Raw genomic sequence first — 15,310 nt, forward strand, 5'->3', positions numbered from 1 at the left:
ATTCTGGAACTGCTTTCGCAGCAGAAACAGAGACAAAACTTCCCGCACCGAGGGGCCGGTGCGGCGGGAGCAGGGGTGACCGCAGCTCCCTGCAGGGAGGAAATCCTGCGCCTGGGGCTCACCTGAGCCCGCGGCCCCAGGGAGCGGCCGCTTCACCTTGTCCCTCCTGGGTCCGGGAGCGGGGGCAGCCGGAGCTGCGGCGGGGGGGGACGGTGGCGAAGAAGCAGAGACGGAGTCGGCCGTAGCTCTGTCAGCTGCTGACGTTTATTGCACAGGGTGGGCTGGAGGGGAAGGGGGACGCTGGCGCGGGCCCCGCGGGCACTGCGGGACATTCAGTGTGGGAGGCTCCGGAGCGTGAGGCAGAGGCATACGTGCACACACACACACACACACACGCGTGTCCGCAGGGGCACACACACGTATCCATAGGGGCACACCCAGGCACGCTGGTGCACACTGTGTGCGTGTCCCCGGCCTTAGCGCCGGGACAGCCCCGGGTGCGGGTCCCCAGGCTCCTGCGTCTGACTGCAGGGAACTGGGGCTGCGTTTCCCCCCCAGCCCCAGGGTCGGGCTGGGGGCAGCAGCGTGTGCGTTGGCTGCTCGTGAGCCTCGGGGCGACCGTCCCTCAGACCCCCCCCCACTTACCTGCAGTCCTGGACCGTCACCCCCGGCCCGGGGGCTGTGGGAGGGGAGGGGGGCAGGCGGTGGGGCTGGCCAGTGCCTAAAGCCCCAGGGAGGGGTCCTGGGGCTGCGCAGACACAGGCGCGGGCTCAGGTCACGGATCATACGCGGAGCTGAGACGGGGATGATGCAGCTCTGGCTTCTGGGGGCGGCTGGGGGCAGCGGGGCTTCGCCACGGGGAGCGGGAGACGGGGCCGCGCTTTGGTCAGAGGCGACGCGGGCCGGGGCTCAGCCCGGCCCCCCCTACCCCCGCGGTGGGTGGGGGGTGCAGCGGCCCCCAGTGCTGCCCCGCTCTGCGGCGGGAGGCAGCGGGGAGCGGGGCTGGCGCCGTGGCGGGGGGAGCAGCCGGCGGCCTGGCCGTGGCCCTCACCCGGCGCAGGACGGGGCTCACGGCCGCAGCCCCCTCGGGCGCGGAGGTCACAAGTTGGAAGAGAGCCTGGACTTGGCCGGGTCCGTGTCGGGCGTGCTGGCCGCCGAATCCTTGCGGGTCGAGTCCTGCGGCAGCGCGGGCGGCCCCGCCTGCACCGAGCCCGCGGCCGGCGGGTGGGCTGCAGCCCCCCGCGAGGGTGCCGGGCCCCGCAGCAGGGCCGGGGGGCCGGGGCCCGGCGAGGCGGCGGCCGGGCCCCCACCGATGGAGGCGCAGGACTCGCGGGCCGAGGCCGGGGGGCTCTGGGTGCTGCCGGCCGCCAGCCCGTGGGGCAGCGAGGGCTGCGAGGCCGAGAGGGGCCGCGAATCCTGGCTGAGGCTGCTGGTGGGCAGAGCCTGTGTGCTCTTGTGGGCGGCCAGGCGCTGCGGCGAGCCGGGCGGCTGCTGCTGGCTGAGGGAGAGCTGGGAGCCCAGCGGCCCCGGCGCGGCGCCGTAGGCGAACGTCCGGCTGGCCAGCGGGCTTTGGGACGGCGGGCTGGCCGCGGCCAAGGCGCTGGTGGAGGCGGGCAGGGCTGCGGGCTGCGCCTGGTCCTGCGAGGGCGAGGGGTTGGCGTGGGGCACGGGGGGCTGCGGCTGCTGCGGGGGGCTCTGCTGCAGCAAGACGGGGGAGACGGCGAAGGGGCTGGGCACGGCCTGCGCGTACTGCAAGCGGCGCATCATGCGGGGCGAGCCCAGGGCCATGGAGCCCACCAGCGGGCTGGCCATCTGCGGGCAGAAGCTCATGGCGACGGCTTGCTGCAGCGTGGCGATGGCGGAGGTGACCTGGGGCTGGACGGGGCTGTACAGGGCCGTGTGCTGCTGCAGCTCTGCCTGCTGCACCATCTCCCGGTCGTACTTGACGATCTCCTGGATGATCTCGTTCTCCTGGTTGTTGAAGACGCCCGAGTTGAGGTCGTGCTGCACTTTGTGAAGCAGGATCGAGTTCTTCTTCCCTGCAAGGGAGGCGGCCGGGGCGGGGACCCGTGAGACCCTGCGCTGGGGCCAGGCCAGGCCCTGCAGCCCAGCCACGGCCGGGCCAACCCCAGGCCCCCCCCCCAGCCCGCTGTGCCCTACCGATGCGGTCGAGGCGGTCGATGGCCACGGTCTCGAAGGCGCGTCTCATCATGGGGTACTCCTCCAGCACCTCGTTGAAGTTGTCCACCGAGAGCGAGTAGAGGCGGCAGTAGGTGTCTGCCCGGACGCTGGCCGTGCGCCGGCCGCGGGTCAGCAGGCAGATTTCTGCAGAGGACACACCGGTGCCAAAGTCAAAACGCCGCCAGCGAGGAGCAGAAAGGGGCGAGGACGATGGAGGGGCGGGTGCCCCGGGACAGCGCGGGCGTCCTGGCACCTCGCAGCCCCGGGAGAGGATGCGCGCTCAGCCCCACCAGCGCTCACCTCCGAAGTAGGAGCCGTCGGAGAGCTTCATCTCCTTGTTGCCCTTGGTGAGGATGCTGACCACGCCGTGCTGGATGAAGTACATCTTCTTGCCGATGGTGCCCTCGCGGATGATGTAGTCGCCCGGCTGAAACACCTCAAACTTCAGCTTGGTGAGCATCGCCGTGACAAAGTTGGGGTCCGCGTTGGCGAACAGCGGCATCGAGGCCACCAGCTTGCGGCAGTTGAAGTTCACAATTTCCTGCAGGGGAAGGAGGTGAGGGACCAGGAGGCCGGGACATGGCTTCCCTGGGGCAGGCTCACGAACACGGAGGTGTCGGCACACGCAGACACGACTGTGCACAGACACACTCACACGTGGAGCTGCAGAGCCGGAGCGGGAGGTGCTCGACCCCGAGCACGTGCCCTGCGGGAGCCGGTGGCCCCGCGGCCTCCCCCGCCACGCGGAGCAGGGGGGGCCCTCGCTGTGGGGAGGGCTCGGGGGATCCCACCCTCGCTGCAGCGTCCCACGGCCGCCTCTCCGGCCCCCGGGGGCCCTTACCTCGCGCAGGGGCTCGTTGAGCTCCCCCAGGATGCTGTCCTCGTCGAACATCTTGCCCTGGTAGCGGTGCTCGTAGTAGTCGTGGATCTTCTGGCGGAAGTCGGCGGGCAGCTTGTGGAAGGACATGTACTGCTCCACCTGCTTGTACTGTGGGGAGGGACGGGGGACGGTGTCAGCACCCAGCTGGGCGGGGGCTGCGGGGCCGAGACCCCCCACCACCACGTCCCTGCTCCGTGGGGGGGTGGGATGTTCCAGACCCCTTCTGGCTGTGGGGTCCCGCTCCGGCGCCCCGTCCCCGCCCTGCGCCAGCGCGGAGCGCTCGCCCCGTCGGGCACCGCTGCGGCTCCGGGGGGAGCTGCGCTGGGGGGCTGGGGGCCGTGGTCCCTGTCCAGCCCAGCTTTACCTTCTCCTGGTACTGGCGCCGGGAGGAGTCCAGCGACTGGATGAGGGCGGTGGCGTGGCCGATGAACATGGCGTAGCAGGTGGCCCCCACGATCATGCTCAGCATCGTCAGCCAGATGTCCGTCATGCTCTCGGGCGCCTGCTTCCCGTAGCCGATGCAGAGCATGTGGCTCATGGACTTGAAGAGGGCGAAGGAGTACAGCTCGCTCCAGGAGTCGTTCTGCGGCGACAGGGAGGGCGGTGGCGCTCAGCCCCGTGTGCGTGGGGCCTGGCAAACCGCCCCGGCTCTCTGCCGCCGCCTCCCAGCCGCTCAGCGGGGGGGTGGTTTGGCTGTGACAGTCCCACCCTGCAGCTGAGGCCCAAAACCACCCCAAGGGCCGGGCACAGCCGGGGCTGCGGCGATCCCGCAGCGCTCTGCTCCTCCCCGGCGGGCTTCGGCACCTCAGCACCCGCCTGGCTTCGCTTCAGGAACTCGGTAACGTTGGTTTGGGGTTTTTAAGCTGATACACAAAAGTGCAGCTTTGTGAAATGCTGTGACGGAACAGGCTCTCGGTTTGTGGAAGCCGCCGAGTTACCGCAGCGCTCAGGAGCCTGCGGACGTGGCTGGGTCAGGCTGGGACCCCCCGGCCCAGCCTCAGGCAAAGCCCCGGATCCCCCGGAGCGAAGCAACCGGGGAAGGGAAAGAGCGAGACGAGGAGGGGAGGGAGGGCACGAAGGGAGGAAGGGCAAGGAGGGGAGGAAGGGAGGAAGCCAGGCAGGGGGAATGGAGCAGAGATGGAAACACGGGCAGAGCGGGATGAGACGGATGGAGGCAGAAGAGCCATTTGCAGCAGGCTGCAGGGCAGAGAGAGAGCAATTAGAAACGTGGCCCATTATTTATTAATAGCAGCTTTGCTGCTAATGAGCAGGAGAAGGCGGCAAGGGACGGGGCAGAGCGCCCCGTCAGCATCTTCCGCCCGCCCGGATCGATCACAGGCCCCGAGACCTCGCCAGGGAGAGCGGCCGCAGCAGGCGCGGGGCCCCGTGTCCCCTCGGTGTGGGGCCGGGGGAGCGCGGAGGGGGGGGCAGCACTCACCACCATCCCGTTGATGGAGACCCAGCAGTTCTGGGGGAAATCCTGCAGCATGGGCACCAGGAACTGGAGGCAGCCGTCCCAGTGGCAGAGCAGCAGCATCATGCCGATGAGGTTGATGATCCTCATCACCGCGCTGGCCAGGTCGTAGGTCATGTGGAAAATCTGCGGGGGGGGGCAGCGGGTGAGCGCAGGGACTGGCCCCCTCGGGGCACTGACCCACGGCGGCCGAGCTGGAGGAGGCACCTGTGGCTGGCACGGCCCCGGCCCTGAGCGCCGGCGGGTGCCCAGCGAGAGTCAAATGCTCTGGGCACCGGCGGGGAAGCGGGGCAGCCCCCGGGGCAGCGGGCGCTGGGGACCAGGCTCAGCCCACGTCGGGGGGGGCTGAGGGGGGACCCCGGTGTGGGGAGAACAGCCCGGGCGGCTCCACAGAGTCTGCCCAGAAATCCCACCCCAACGGGCCGGGGCTGCGTCCCCCCAGGGCTGGCGGCTACGAGAGCATCAAACACTGAGACGCATCAACACCACCCCGGGAGAGCCCCCGGGAGACCCCCCCAGCCCGGGGGAGGGAGCTGTGACCACGGGGACCCGCCATGGGGTGCTGGGAGCAGAGCCCCGGCCGTGGAGTGGCCGATCGGTGCCCTCAGCACCCCCAAGCCCACAGGCCCCGTCAGAGCGGGGCTCCCCCAGCCCCAGCCTAGCTGCAGCACCCCCTGCCCCCGGCCCCCCCCCAGGTAGGGGGTAGAGACGTGTCCTCCTGGTTGCAAACTGAGCCATGGGCTGAGGACTTGTTCCTTTTCCTTTAATATTTTTAGGGTCCAGAAAAGGTGAATTCAAGATGGGGGGGGGGGGGGAGAAGAAAAAAAATAAATTAACCCTCTTGTAGTGAAACTCCCAATTGTCCCCCCCCTGCGGAGCCAGGCCACGGCCACGGCGTCCCCCTGCCCCGCGCCGGCTCTGTGGCTGCCTGCGCAGGCAGGGCACGCGGCGCGGGCAGCACGAGGCAGAGCCGCCGCAAGGAGCTGCGGAGGGAACGAGGTGGAGCGCGAGGGCTGGGGTAGGGGCGAGGACAGGCAGGAGCAGCCCCGGCCCCGTCTCTGCCGGCCGCGGGCACGTCCCTTCCCCACTGTGGCCAGTGGCCATCTCCCCCCCCAGCGTGGCCACTCGCTGCCCCTCTCCCACCCGCTGCCGTCAAGGTGACCGGAGGCAAAATCAGGCACATGTGGCTCCTTGGAGACGGTCCCACAGCATCCGCCAGCCCCCACCGAGAGCAGGTGAGTCCTGGCGGGGACCGGGGCCACCTCCCGCCTGCCCCCGGTAAGCGGATGCGATTACCGGGATAATCCGCGGGTTTAACGCGCCCCCGGCTCTCCCTGGCAAATCCCATCTGAAAGTGAAAAGGGTGCAGAGCCGGAGCTGGCAGGGGGGAATGGACACGCTCTGGGATGGGGCTGCGCAGGAGGCGCAGGGTGGTCCCGCAGCAGAGCCCATCCGGGCACAAGCCCCCAGCGCCCACCCGGGTCGCGGAGCGGCCACACGGCTTTGCAGGGCGGAGGCGCAGGAGGGTCCGGAGCCTCCCCGCGGCCACCGGAGCCGACGTCACCGTGCCCAGGCTGTACCCTGGGTCCCTGCTGCGCTGCCGGACACCTGGCCAAGGGCCACACGTGCGCTCGCCGGGCCTGGGGACAGGCGGTGGCAGAGGAGGAGGAGGAGGGAGAGAAGGCCCTGGCCACCCCTCCAGCGCGGGCGCCTGCCCATGCGACAAAGCCGAGCACACCCCGACCCCACGCCGGGCAGCACCCTGCCTCCTGCCCTGGGCACCCCGGGGTCCTGCCGGCCCCGAGGCGCTGGGGCTCCCGCAGCCCCCCCGGCGCTCCCCCAGGGAGCTGAGCCCCCGGAGGCGCGGAGCTGAGCGGTCGAGACGACCACGGACGTGGTTGAGCTGCCGGCAGAGCACGGGGCAGCGCGTCTGCCTGTGCCCCACCACGCTGTCACCCAGGGGTGCTGCTGTACCGCGGGAGACAGAGCAGAGGGGGGGGGGACACCCAGGGGTGCTCCCAGACGGTCACAGCCGCTCACTGGCCCCACACGAGCCCCGCAGCCCTCGCAGGGGCCCCTCAGGGTCCCGTTCCCCCCAGCCGGTGCCGCCGCCGGACTTACCTCCTCCCACTGGTGGATGTAGCGGATGAGGCGGGAGAGGCGCAGGAGCCGCAGGAGGCTGAGGATCTTGGTGAAGCGGACGATGCGGAGGGCACGGGCCGTCTTGTAGACCTCCGAGTCTATGCCCTTCTCCACGATGAGGAAGACGTAGTCCACGGGGATGGATGAGACAAAGTCCACCACGAACCAGGTCTTGAGGTACTTCTTCTTGATCCTCTCGGGGTCCAGGATGATTTCCGTGTTGTCCTCGATGACAATCCCCGTCCGGAAGTTCAGCACCAGGTCCATCAGGAAGAAGGTGTCAGAGACCACGTTGAAGACGATCCAGGGCGCCGTGGTCTCCTCCTTGAAGAAGGTGATGCCCACGGGGATGATGATCAGGTTGCCCACCATGAAGAGCAGCATTGTGAAGTCCCAGTAAAACCTGGGGAGCGAGGGGATGGAGGAGGGTGTCACCAGCGCCCCGCAGCCACCCCCTCGTCGAGGGGAGCCGGCCACCACACCCTGCCCTAAGGGACCCCCATCACCTCGGGGGTGATTCCACCTCGGCCCCAGGCACCCTCTGCCCAGGGACCACATCCTGCTCCCCCCCAAACCTGCCCCCCGGCCTGGTCTTGCCGAGCGGCACAGCCCCTGGCAGCGGCACGGCTGTGTGAGCGCGGGGGGGGGTGCAGGATGAGGCCGGGGCTGTCCACTGCGGGGGCTCTTCCTGCTGCGCTGGTTTGGCCCCAGGTCTGCCCTGAGCACCCAAACCAGGCAGGTCCTGGGGGGCAGAGCGATGCTGCCAGGCGCCAGTGGGGGAGACCCCCCCGCTGGGCCACCCGCGGGCTGGGGACCACCCTCACCCCCAACACGCCCGCCGCGGCGGGGCCATCGCGCTCTCCACCGGCAGCGCTCAAGGCCACGGCTGGAGGCAGGACGGGGGAGCCCTGGGAGCAGCCCCCATCCCTCCCCACTCCCGGTGGGGACCCGAGGACGGGGGACAGAGTCCCCAGGGACAGCCAGGGCCACCCCTCCCCAGGCTGTGGTCCTGGTTTTGGGGGTGCGCAGGGCGGCGGCTGCTGGACCCCAGCAGCGCGGCCACGGAGGAAGGAGCTGCAGGGGGTCACGTAGGGCGGCAGCTGCCCCTGCCCCTGCCCCTGCCCCTGCCCGGCTGCGCGGCTCCGCCGCCGCCGCCCCCACCCTCTCCCGCCTCACCCCCGTCCTCCTCTCTCCTTGCCCGGCGTTCCGGGCCTCCCACGACCTTTCCGAGCATCTGCAAGGTCACAGCAGCCCCATCCCGGCAGGACCGTGCGCTGGGGACCCCGGCCCCTCGCTCCCCGCCGGCCCCACGCCCCGGCACTGCCCTGGGGGGGCCGGAGGGGACGATGCTCCTCGGTGCCACCCGCACAGACACGCAGGACCTTTGCCCACGCTCAGTCTCCCCCGCCCCGCGCCGCTGCCCCCCCCGGAGCCGCAGGCTGAGGGGCAGGGGCTGCCCTGGCCGCGCTGCCGGGGACGGGGGGCGAGGGGGAGACCCCCCCGCCGACGGGAACGGGGGCCGGGCCGGCTCCATCCCCCCCCGGTGCAGATTGGCGCAGGACCGGAGCCGAGCATCCCGGCTCCTGACCTTTCTCCAATGACACCTTCCCCATGTGAGGCGTTGCCGTGGCAACCGTGAGTGATGTCACTGCTGCACAAGGATGACTTCACACCCGGGGCTGTCTCCAGGGTCCCCCCCAGCCGGGAGGAGCGGGCTGTGTTCCCCCGCACCCCCGCGGCCACGGTGGGCCCCGCCGGACCCCCGGGCTCCGGCCACACGACACGACCCCCCGGACACCGGCAGCACCGGGCGGGATCTGCCCCGCAGCCCCCCAGCAGCCGCCGCCCTCCTGCGAACTGACCCCACTGAGAGAGCGAGTCCCGTGGGGGCATCAGCCACGCAAAGCTGTGAAGAATAAAGATTAAATAATCACGCCAGCTGGACAAAACTCTCCACTGGCTCAAATCCCTTGGCAATCTGGCTGAGCCAGGGCAGAACTCAGCCTGCTGAGAAAGATAAACTGCTCCTGATCCCCCCAAGACACAGGGCTGACTCTGTGCGAGCTCTTTGGGGACCCGGGTGTGATGCCAACGCTTTCTTCCTCCGAGGGCAGCGTGTGCATAGAAAGAAAGATCCAATCCAGGCTACTAAAAATATCTGAAAACAAATTAATTAGGATCTTCAGCAACCCCTCCCCTGCTCCTGACCCAGTTGAATGGCAGCGACGGTGACGGAAATGCCGAAAGCCCCTGCGAGCGGGGGCTGCTGCGTTCCCACTGCACCACTTGGCTCAGCCGTGCCACCCCACAGGTCCTGACCAGGAGCCGAGTCGGGGCTGAGCCCCCGCGAGCCCCAGGGCCCCCCCACGCTCCTGCCCCTGAGACCCGGGAGCACCAGGTCCCTCCGCAGAGCTGCCACCGCTCCAGCACCTCCAAACGAGACGAGACCCCGAGGCCGGAGAGGCGCGAGGCAATCCCAACAGCCGCACCAGCAAAGCCTCCCCCTCTGCCCGGGGCGGGGGGCCAGGAGAACCCCCGGAGCCATCCGGGGAGGGGACAGCAGCAGGACACCAGGATGTCCCCTCTCAGCTCCATCACCAACGCACGGAGCCCCTGGGGACGATCCAGCCACCTCCACACACTTGGCGCAACGTGTCGCTCCCCTCGACGGCAGCGACCAGGAACCGAGCTGCTGCCCGCAGCCTGCCCGGGGCCAGCGCTCCCCGAGACCCCGCTCTGCGGGGGGACCCTAAGGGCTGAGCCCCTCGGCACGGACCAGGGTCCCGGCTGCAAGCGGGCGGGAGCAGCACGGGATCGGTGCGCCACAAACTCGCACTAAATACATTCTAGAAAACGAGGTCGCTCTCATATCTGGGTTACGAAGGCAGTGGCAGAAGTTGGCCCGAGCGGAGCGAGCGGGGAGGTGCCAATGCCCAACATGCCACCTGTACCCCCCGTCCCAGCACAGCCAGTCATGGTGAGTGACTGGTGCTGCTCTCCCCTGGAAAAGCCCCGGGGTCCCTGGGGAGGGGGATCAAGGCTTTGCAAACTGCTCGAGGACCCAAAACCTTGGAAATCCCCCAGACAGGGGGTCTCAGCCTTTCTTCCCTGTGGCTTTCTGCACCCCCACACCGACACTGCAGAGGGGAACAGCTCCCCGCAGCCTCACCAGAGGGACCGGCAACCCCGGGACCAGCGGCAGCGCTGGCTACACACCGGGAGTGACCCGGCGAGCCCAGTCCCTCTGCTCAGGAGCCCCGAAGGTGGCACCATCCAGGCACCAGCAAAGCCCCAGAAACTGTTTTAAGTCCAGAAGAGGAAGACTCTGGACAAGTGGCACCGGGGACAGGCTCTGGATCCGGCTTCACCCCCGGTTCAGGTGCGGGATCGGCTCTTGCAAAAGAAATTCTCCAGCAGCGAGAACCCACAGCCCAGCCCAGCCCCGGCCCGCACCTCGAGGAAGGCTGCGAGTGCCGGGCTGGCGGGGGGCGATACTGCCGTGGCGGGGGGAGATGCCCCCGTAGCCGTGGCAGGTGTCCCCGTGGCGGTCGCGGGGAGACAGGCACCACCACCACCACTGAGTCACCGCTGCGCGCAGCTCCCCGCATTACTGATGCATCCAGCGAGGCTGAATCCTCCTCCCGGGCTTACGCAAGGCCCTTCCCGCACGAGAAGGGGAAGGGACGGACCCTGGAGCTGGAGCACCCGCTCTCCGGGCTCCTGTGCTCCCCGGGAACGCCACCGGGCTCCCCGGCCCTGGCCCCACGTGCGTCCCTGCTCCCAAGGCCTCGCAGCATCGCCAGCCCCACACGCGCCCCTGCCTGGCCCCCGGGTGCGTTCGGGGTGTAAATGTGGGAGCCAGAACAGCGACGTGCCCCGGGTCACTGCGAAACAAGGGCTGGATGCGGCCCTCAGGCTCCCAACCCCGCTCCAAGCGTGATCCCCCAGCTGCAGAAACACCAGCAGAAATAACAAAAAGTCGATGTTAACCCGGCTTTTGCCTCCCATCGATAAAAGACCAGAAGTGGCGAAGACAGAGAAGACAACGGCGCAAGCACCCGGAAGGAGGCGGCTCTGCTCAGCGCCGTCTACTTCAGCGTGCAATTTCCGAGGTCTCTTTATCAGATCTGCAGCTCGGGATCTCAACCAGCCACCCAGGCTGCTTCCTAATAATTCAATATTTATGGAAATAGCAACTTTCATTCCTGGAGCAAGTCTGCCCCTGAATTTTGCATGAATAATGGCAGCGCTGTGTCCGTGAGGAGACGGGATCGCTAAACGGCTCCGATTATGAAATGATGTCACATATGCAGATGGGTAACGATTTTATCTTAAGATGGGAAAAGGGCTTTGCAGGGAAACACAGCTGGGTTCACGCTGCATTACCATTACTAGATAAACATTTTTTTTTTTTTTTTACGGCAGGGCAATGTGGAGTAGAAGGACCCACGTCCTCAACACGCCCCGGCGGGGCAGCTCCTGGCGCCGGGAGCTCAGCCCCCGTTGAGCTGATCCTGCTTATCTGCACGTTTGTAGCCCCAGATGATGCCGCGGCTCCTCCCCGCTGGGCAGGGAACTCTCCTACGCCACTCGAAGCATCAAAACACAGGCCGGGGCTCTTCCCCAATGGGTTTCAAGTTTTGACAGCGACTCCGGGAGGGAAGGAGCCAGCGCGGGGCAGGCCGGCCAGGGTGACTCCCCAAGGTCACCCCAGCGCAGGCCGGCGCCTGCCTGCCCGCCGCAAGCACCCGCCCGGGGAGCGTCGCTGCTCCACGCCGGGGAGGCCTCCGAGGCCTCGCTCCACCGCGGCTCTGCCAGCTCCGAGGGGCAAGGGGGGCTCTGGCCCTGGTGCAGCCACGGGGGGGGCCATGGGGTCCCTTCGCCCCCCGCTCGCCAGCCCCGGGGATCCGCCTGGCACCACCTCACCCGCTCCGTGGCGCGCGATGGGCGACGGCCGCACGGTGCAGCCGCCCCCAGCCCGGCTCTGCAGCGGAGCCGGTGCCCAGCCAGCGAGCCGAGGGGGGGCTCGGGCAGGTCCCCCAGGTGCGCCTGTCGCAAGGGCGCAGGACCCTGCGCGGGACGGCAGCCCCAGAGGGGCCGAGGGCCGCCGGCCGCTCCTCTGGAAGGTGCCAGATCGGCCCAGGAGCAGCGCGTGAGGGCGGGAGGTGCAGGCGCTGGTTCCTGCTCTGAACCCCCCCGGCCAGGACAGACCCCCCCACCCTTGGGTGGCCTCTTCCCCCGGCCCCGGGGACCCCCACGCTGGTGAACGGCTCCTGGGGTCTGGCTCAGCAGCGTCCCCGCACCCTCCCTCGAGCCTCCCCACGCCGCGCACCAGAGCAACTCAAAGCCGAGCTCCTCGTCCCCCCCCCAGCCTCCGGGCAAAGGCCCCCCAGCCCCTTGGATGTCGCTGGACCAGGGACCCCCGTGCCCAGCCCACTGGCGATGCCGTGGGGGTCACCCATCCCCGGTGCCGTTTTCCCCAGCCGGTCGAGCCACAAGTCCCCGTCCCGTCACCCCCCGCCCCAGCAGCTTTCCTGCGACCTGGGAAGGATCTACTGCCTCCGAGCCCCCCCCCAGGGCTCACGGCGGGGGGAGGAGATGGAGCTGCCGCGTCCTGCTCCCCGGGTTTGCTGTTCCTCGCCCAGGCTGGGTCTGGGGGCTCTGGTCCGCTTGGGAGCGAGATAAACCCCCCCTCAGATTCCCTGGATCGCAGGGACGGGATCAGGCCTCCTCGGGGCGGGGGGGGCCTTGGCAAAGCTCCGCTTGGCTGCGGGGAGGGGGGAGCTGCGGGTCTCCAGGCCAGAGCCCGGCCCTGCCGGGGGAGGGTGACACCGTCCTCGGGGGGTCTGGGGGGGCAGAGCCAGAGCCCGGTGGGGCTCCAGAGGGTCCGCGCTGGGCCGAGCCGCCTGAGGCCCCGGGAAGGACGAGGGGGTGCCCTTGCCCCGACACCCCCCTGCCAAAGCGGGGGGCTCTCGGCACCCCCGGATCGACCGCAGCGCCGCGGGGGGGGGGGGGGGGGGGGTGCCCGGCCGCCGGCCCCTCCCCGCACCCGGGCGAGCAGCATCCGCGCCGCCGCCCCCAGCGCAGCTCAAGGTGCCCTCGCCAGGGCACGGCCCGGCCCCCCCTTCCCCCGCCCGCGGCGCCGGGCCCCGCTCGGCCCCCGCCGGGATGCACCGGCCCCGCGCGGGGGGAATGTACCGGCACCGGGGGGGGAGGATGCACCGGCCCCGGGAGCCCCGCGGGGTCCGGGCGCTGCCCTCGCCCCCCCGGCCGGGCGCGCACCTGAAGTCGCTGTAGGGGTGGATGATCCAGGCCCCCGCCGACTTGACGCGCTCCTGCTCCCGCTCCACCGCCTTCTGCGACCCGAACATCCGCAGCGAGAACTTGTTGACGCCGGGCTGGAGCATCGCCCCGAACTGCCGCTGCATGAAGCTGGCCTGGCTCCCGCGGGCCTCCTCGCCCGCATCCTCCGCGCCCTCCTCGGCCGCCTTGGCCCCGCCGGGGGAGGCGCCGCCGCCGCCGCAGGAGAAGGAGACCTTGGGCTCCCGGGGGGGCTCCGGCCCGGGGCTGCGCGGCGGCTCCCCCCGCCGGCACTCGCCGTTCGGGGACCCCTTCCCGCCGCGGCCCCGCGCCCGCCCGGCCGCCGCCCCCCCGCCGCCGCCGCCGCCGCGCTTGGCCGCCTCGGCCGCCTCCTCCTCGGCCGCCGCCTCCCCGCCGCCCGCCCGCATCCTGCCGCTGCCGCCGCCGAGGCCACCGGCGGCCGAGTGGCGGCCGCCGCCGCGGCGGGGGCGGGCCGGGGCGGGCCGGGGGCGGGCGGCGGGGCGGGCACCGGGCGGCTCCGCAGCTCCCCCCGCCGGCACAGCCCCCGCCGGCGGCACCGGCGACACCGGCCACCGGGGCCGCCCCCGCTGCGCCCGACGGCCCCGGCCCTGGCCCGGGCGCTCCCCCCTTGGGGCTCCGGACCCCCCCCCCCGCCGCCGGGCAGGGAGCGCTCCGGGCGCTGCCCCGCCGAAAGCCCCTTCGCGTCCGGGCCCCGCTCCCGGGGCGGGCCCACCCACCCCCGGGCCCGGGACGGGCCCCGCAGCCCCGCCGGGCACGGGGGGGGCCCCGCGCAGAGCGGGGCGAGGTGGCTTCACCCTCCCGCAGCCCCGGGGACCCGTCGCCCACCTCCCCAGACCCAGCCCGGCCCCCCGCAGCCCCCGGGGCTGAGCCCCCCCGGCCCCGAGCGGTGGCGGGAGGAACGGCCGGGGGTGGGCGCGGGGTGGGGGGTGGCACCTCGGGACTGCGGCTCCTGCGTGTCCCGGGAACGCCACGGGCCGGGACCCTGCGGCTGGGCACCAGCGAGGGGACCCCCGAGCCCGCGGCGGGGCCCGGCGCTCCGTGAGCGGGTCAGCGGGCCCAGCTCCCCCCCCGCCCCGGCACGGCTCGTCCCCCCGCGGCTGCGCCGAGGCCGGGTGAGCCCCGAGCACCGCACCGGCTCCGGTAGCCCCGGCTGCCGCAGGCCGGACCCGGCGGGCGCCGCGGCCGGAGCGGGTGGCACCATCTGCTGCCCACGGCGCAGAAACGCAGCCGGAGCCGCTCCTGCGCCAGCCCCGGCCCCCGCCAGCCCCGCTCCGCGCCCGGGGGCAGCCGCGGCCCCTCCGCTGAGCCCCCCGGCAGGCGACGCCCCGAAAGCCGCGCTCCCGGCCCCCGCGGGCTCCCTCTGCAGCGCGTCACCCCCGCGGCTTCAGGTAACCCCCCGCGACAGCCCATTTCCCCAAACCGCCCCCCCGGGGTGTCGCTGCCCCCCAGCCCTCGGGGAGCCCCCGACGCGGCGGCTTGACCTGGGCCGGAGGCTGCAGAGGCCGGAGCGAAGGCGCGAGGCCCCGGGGAGGCGGCAGCAGCTCCGGGCTCCCCCCAGGGCGCCGGGCGGCCTCCGCAGCCGGGGGTGCCCGAGCACCCGCTGCCCCCCGGGCCGGAGTGGGGCACCCGGCAGAGGCCAGCTCACGCCTCGGGCCGCTGGGGCTGTGTCGTGGGGGAGCACGATGCTGCCCCGTGTCCCCCCCCAGGATCTTCGCCCACCGAACAAAAGGCACAAGCGGTGCTTTGTGCCGCGGCCTGAGAGCCGGGTCAGGCAGGACCCATAATCCTCATCAAGGAAATTAAGCCATGCATTGATTTTTCACCAGGACGGCACCCGCCAGCACGAGGCTGGCTGGGGAGGGGTTGCATAACCCACTTACGTGCCGCAGAGCCACGCTGCCCCGCCAGCCGGCACACCGGGGCGGCAGAAACGCTCTCGGGAGGGACCAGACCCCCGGGCCACCACACCGCAGGCTGCAGCTCCCTGGGCACAGCCCTGCCAGCAGCCACGCTCCATAATTACCCCTTCCTGGGTGGGGAGAGTGTTTGGCTACGGGGAGAGGCCACATGGCCACGGCTGACGCGGTCGGCAGGGCCGGGGCAGGCAGGGCTCGCTCCTCTCCAGCCTGCGGCCTCCCCACCTCGCTCCAAGGGCAGGAACGTGGGCAGAAGCACAGGCTGCAGGAGAGGGACCCCCCTCCGCATCGTCTGTCCTCTCCACAGGCACCACACTGCACACAAAGGCAGCAGAGGCCTTGCACCTTGGCTCTCCCCCCAGGAAAGGGCAGGGA

The 15,310-nt window shown here is 71.1% G+C and overlaps 1 protein-coding gene across 1 annotated transcript; it reads right to left on the minus strand.

Moving 5' to 3' along the window:
* Positions 1-242: 242 nt before the first annotated feature.
* On the minus strand, positions 243-13,439 carry HCN2 (hyperpolarization activated cyclic nucleotide gated potassium and sodium channel 2). The gene is made up of 8 exons (XM_074928021.1): positions 12,960-13,439; positions 6,657-7,080; positions 4,500-4,661; positions 3,426-3,644; positions 3,023-3,169; positions 2,482-2,722; positions 2,161-2,325; positions 243-2,039 (listed from the first exon to the last, which is right to left on the minus strand). Exons 1-8 carry the CDS (start codon positions 13,403-13,405, stop codon positions 1,099-1,101), a joined length of 2,745 nt encoding a protein of 914 aa, XP_074784122.1. The 5' UTR covers positions 13,406-13,439; the 3' UTR covers positions 243-1,098.
* Positions 13,440-15,310: the final 1,871 nt, after the last annotated feature.

Source organism: Athene noctua, chromosome 27 (genome assembly GCF_965140245.1).
Source record: "Athene noctua chromosome 27, bAthNoc1.hap1.1, whole genome shotgun sequence".
In the NCBI taxonomy this organism is placed as follows: Eukaryota; Metazoa; Chordata; class Aves; order Strigiformes; family Strigidae; genus Athene; species Athene noctua.